Here is a 4849-nt window from a genome sequence, read left to right on the forward strand (position 1 = left end):
TGTGACCTGTTGTTCACATGTTGTTTACATCATGTGACCTGTTGTTTTCCTTCTTTTCTCTGTGTTTCAGCCATCTTCCAGATCATCCAGAGCATCCGACAGGGCATGTGATGATGAACTTTGACCCCGGAGCCAGCTGCCTTCATGACCCCGCCCACCACACACACTCATACAGGTCTTTCTCTCTTTATGGGGACACGTGATTACTTCCTGCTTCTCCTCCTAAAAACTCAACCCTGGACCCTGGAACCAAGTCTGGACCCTCAAACAGAAGTCTGCCGGTCTGAAGTCTCCCATCAGTTAGGACAGTGTCCTCCGAGCGTGTCCTCTCTCAGCTGGTCTACCCCCCCACCCCGGTCCCCACAAACCGAGAAAGACAAGAAGAGTTCCTCCTGAGGTTTTTAGTTTTTTTAACGTTGTCTCTGTTCAAGCTGATCTCTGGTCAGTTGTTGGTGTTTTCAGATGAAGTCTTCAGCGTGTCGGTCGTCAGCTGCTCGGTGTCGTCTCTGCTTCGCTTTAAAGGGACATTTCTGCTGTTTGTTGGCTCTTTAATTCTGAATGCTGTGAAGAGTTTCTGCTTGTTTATGAGAATTATTTAAATATATTTATGAAGAGACTTTGATGGTAGTCATCTCTGAGGAGCCATATTTCACACGTCTCAGCCAAATGACACGTTTCAATCAATAAAAACACAAAATGATGCTGGTTAAAGTTTACAAAATGCTGAATGAGACGTTTGTGTTGCAACGTGAACAGTTTAAATCGTCACTGAATAAATCAGATGAAATGTGTGTTTTCTTCCTGGGTGTAGAAACGGTCGAGGACAAACGTCCAAAACAATCTGAGACCCGTCTGGACGACCGTCTGTGCTTTTATACAAAATAAACCTGCGATATTTTTCTCTACGACTCCGAACTGCGTCTTCTTTCACACTGAGCTGCTCTGAGGTCAGCAGGACGTCGACCTCGGCTCTGATTCACCCAGAAATACCCAGAGAGGGATACGTCTGATAAATGATCAGGCCTGTTTTAAACACTGCATTAAAAACAGTTTCCTCACAAACAGGAAGTGTTTGACTAACAAACAGGAAGTGTTTATTTTTTCAACCTTTCTACAGGTGAGTCTCGTTGAGCCTCGACTCATTTACAAGAGAGACCTGATTTAACAAAGAACAGATGAGGTACAGACAATAAATAAAATGCAATTAACATAAAAATAGTGTTATAATAATAAAATCAAGTTGTCTTATAAAACAAGGTAAAATAACATTTTTGCTTTGATTTTTCTATCATTCATCACTTGCTCTTGTCGAGGGCGGACGTCTCCTCTCCTCTTTACTTTTGCTCTGTCCCGTCTGTGAAACTGCTTCTTCTACAAATATTCTGAATCATAATTTATGGGTTTGATCAGTTGGTCCCTCAACACAATTTATAACATTTCTTCGAAGAGAAGGCAGGCAGGCGAGCTGATTTGTCCTGTAGGCACGCAGCTGGATATCTCATCGACTTTGAAGACTTGACGATGTGTCTATCTCTGCCGTCATCTGTGGATTTTAAGGACACATTTATAATTGGTTTAATGAAAACTGGTTCCTGGTCTATCAACAATCAAGGAAGTTGTCGGCAGCAAATCTGGACCTGGTCAGGCTGCTTGCCTTATGATGGCTTGGTTCGTGCCTCGAGCTCCCAGACTCAAATGCTTTTCAGGATGGATCAGATCTCGGGGATTATTCTCAGGCACGGTCCATCGGTGTGGACATTTAATTTGGATGTTTTGGAACCGAGTGGACCGACACAGACTCAAGGCAGATGTCATTAAAGTTCTGCCTGTCCCCAAAACAATTGTGTTTATCTGAATTCAGCTCCCTGACTGGCCTTGACAGACCATCTTATATGAATTCGCCTGCCCGCCCCTCCCCCCACATTGAGGAAGTCTACAGACCAATCAGAGGGGCCCGGCTGAATAAACATTCTGTCATCATGTCAGGACTCTTTGGATTCTATCTAATGTTGTACTTTGCCGTCCTCGACACCCCCTGAGAGTGTACGGATCTCTCCAGAGGGATCTATGTGAACTTGAGCGATTTACCAATAAAGTCCATGCTCAATAATTTACCACTCTTATGGAAACTCTTGCAGTGCCTCTGTGTGTTGTCTCTGGACATGCTCACCCTAAACAAATCAAAGTTGAGAGCTTCAGATCTTGTTGCAAGGTGAAACAGGAGCAAAGTAAGAAAAGGCCGAGTTCAGTCTGCACTGAGGGGACACTTCAGGTAATGGTGACCTGAGAGCGCACGCTGTAGCTGCACTGACGACGTGACATGTAGGAGGGGATATAAGAAGGTAGCAGACCAAGGCATTTATAGATGAAGATGCTCTCAGTCCAGGATTGAGACTGAGCGCAGCACGATGGCTCAGTGGTTAGCACTGTTGCCTCACAGCAAGAAGGTCCTGGGTTCAATCCCTGATTGGACCTGGGGTCTTTCTGTGAGGAGTTTGCATGTTCTTCTTGTGATTGTGTGGGTTTTCTCCAGGTACTCCAGTTTCCTCCCACAGACCAAAAACATGCATGTTAGGCTGATGGTAACTCTAAATTATCTCTAGGTGAGAGAGAGTGAATGGTTGTTTGTCTCGTTTGTCTCTATGAGTCCCTGTGATGGACTGGAGACCTGTCCAGGGTGTCCCCCGCCCCTCGCACAGTAATTGCTGGACATGGGCACCGGCGACCCCCGTGACCCAAAATGGAAGAAGCGGGTAAAGAAAATGGATGGATGGATGGATGAAACATAATTTGAGCAACATCTGGAGTCGGTCTGTGGAAACTAACGGTTTATTCATTTATGTTTTTAATAACAATGAAAACTTCAGGGGAAATAATTTGACATTCTCACATAATGAACAAACAAATAACCAAACATAACCGTGACAAAAGTGAAATAATTATGACTCTATCCTCACAGGCAGACATTAAAAATCACTTTGAACAAGAATCTGCAAGAATGACATCATTCACAGCTTTTATTTTGAAAGCCACTCTACCGTAATGTTAGCGCGCGCACAACAAAACCGCTGTGACACTTTTATCTTTAAAGTTTTTAAAGTTCGCACTTTGACAGAAAATACTCACTCTGTGCCACAAACATGATCCCAAAACACGAAACTGTCTCCAAAATAACTTTAACAGCATTCCTGCTGAACACAGAGTTGATGTTTAATATAATTAAATCAATAAACGAACAATTACTGTAAACCTATTAAATAATTACATATAAAATGAATACAGTGTATAATAAACAAAACGAATAATTAAAAATACAAATGTTTAATTAAGCTAGTGAACTTACAGAATACTGCTGTGCCGTGATAAATGTTTATTGAAGTAAAAAATAATTTATCTGAGCACCTACGACAACTCGTAGCTCCTTACAAGATGGCTGCCGATGAATCTCGCCTCGCACCGTCCGTGGCCACTCAGTGTTTCTCTACTTCAGTTTTCCCTCTTTTTCTGAGCGAACCGCTCCAGCTGGTTCAGGTCTAAGGGACGGGTTCGGGTGAGGTTCTATTTGATTAGTTCGAGGCGAACTCTCCGTCCTGCCTGTTCTAACAGAACCTCAACCGAACCCACCTTCGTTGCTACGCAGTGACGTCAGACCCAGAGAACATGGCGGCTGTGCAGAAGGCGGAAGGTAAGGATCTTTAACTGACTGCTCTCTTGAACCGCCTCCTGCTTCGGTGCAGAAGCTTCTGTTTTTACCTGCTTTGTTTTACCGGATAGTCTAGCCCGGGTTAGCCCGCTTTAACCCGGAGCTCCGGCCGTGCAGGCCGGCTAACGGAGCTGTTGAGTATGCCCAGCGGCTGGGCTGCTAACAGCAAAACATCAGCGATATTTGTGAATATTTCCTAAAGCTGCTGCGGCTCCAGCTGCAGGCTGAGCACAGAGCAGAGAAATCCGCCATGTTTCTGTGAATCTGAGAAACCTGCCGTGTTTCTGTAAATCTGTCGTGAAGAGGCGCAGCTGCCGCTGAGCCGGAGCTGCTGAAGGCACCAACCCGGGGCAGAGGCTCCCACAGGCGGCTGCAGCAGCCAGGCGAGTCCGCGGTGTGAGCGCGGCCTCCAGGAGTTGCGTGCGTGTGAGCAGACATCTTTTAATTTATTATTTTTTATTCTTATTCTCTGCTTCAGACAAAGTGTTTCAAACATTTAATCAATAATTAAATGACTAATGGAGGAAAAATAATAGTTTGTTTTCTGTAAGAGATCATCAGTGGAGCTGACACACGCGCGCGCGCACACACACACACCATGAGAAGCAGATTCGGTTGTTGCTAGGCAACTGGGAGACACTGAAGGAGTCTGTAGCTGTTGTTTCCCATTGATCACACTGTTGAACTCTGTCTCTGTCTCTGTCTCTGTGTCTGTCTGTCTCTCTGTGTCTGTCTCTGTGTCTGTCTGTCTCTCTGTGTCTCTGTCTGTCTGTGTCTCTGTGTCTGTCTGTCTCTCTGTGTCTCTGTGTTTCGTGTCTGTGTCTCTGTGTCTGTCTCTGTGTGTCTGTGTGTCTCTGTGTTTCGTGTCTGTGTCTCTGTCTGTCTGTCTCTCTGTGACTCTGTGTTTCTGTCTCTGTCTCTGTTTCTGTCTCTGTGTCTGTCTCTCTGTGTCTGTCTGTCTCTCTGTGTCTGTCTGTGTCTCTGTGTCTGTCTCTGTGTTTCTGTGTCTGTCTCTGTTTCGTGTCTGTGTCTCTGTCTGTCTGTCTGTCTGTGTCTCTGTGTCTGTCTGTGTCTCTGTGTCTCTGTGTCTGTCTCTGTGTCTGTCTGTCTCTCTGTGTCTCTGTGTCTGTCTGTGTCTCTGTGTCT

General features: G+C 45.1%; 2 protein-coding genes across 2 annotated transcripts in view; both read left to right on the forward strand.

Annotated features, from left to right (window-relative positions):
* The window catches only part of zgc:85858 (uncharacterized protein LOC405879 homolog), a gene marked incomplete at its 5' end in the record, with an annotated part of 4286 nt that extends 3918 nt beyond the window's left edge, over window positions 1-368 (forward strand). The window contains 1 exon segment of the mRNA XM_037677439.1: window positions 71-368. Coding sequence (XP_037533367.1) covers window positions 71-111 — 41 coding nt within the window. The 3' untranslated portion in view covers window positions 112-368.
* A 3273-nt stretch (window positions 369-3641) lies between these two features.
* The window catches only part of camta2 (calmodulin binding transcription activator 2), a 25319-nt gene continuing 24111 nt past the window's right edge, over window positions 3642-4849 (forward strand). The window contains exon 1 of the mRNA XM_037683573.1: window positions 3642-3685. The gene's annotated coding sequence lies outside the window, so the exon portion shown is untranslated. The remainder of the gene's footprint in view (window positions 3686-4849) is intronic.

This window comes from Nematolebias whitei, chromosome 1 (genome assembly GCF_014905685.2).
Source record: "Nematolebias whitei isolate Nwh7 chromosome 1, NemWhi1, whole genome shotgun sequence".
In the NCBI taxonomy this organism is placed as follows: domain Eukaryota; kingdom Metazoa; phylum Chordata; class Actinopteri; order Cyprinodontiformes; family Rivulidae; genus Nematolebias; species Nematolebias whitei.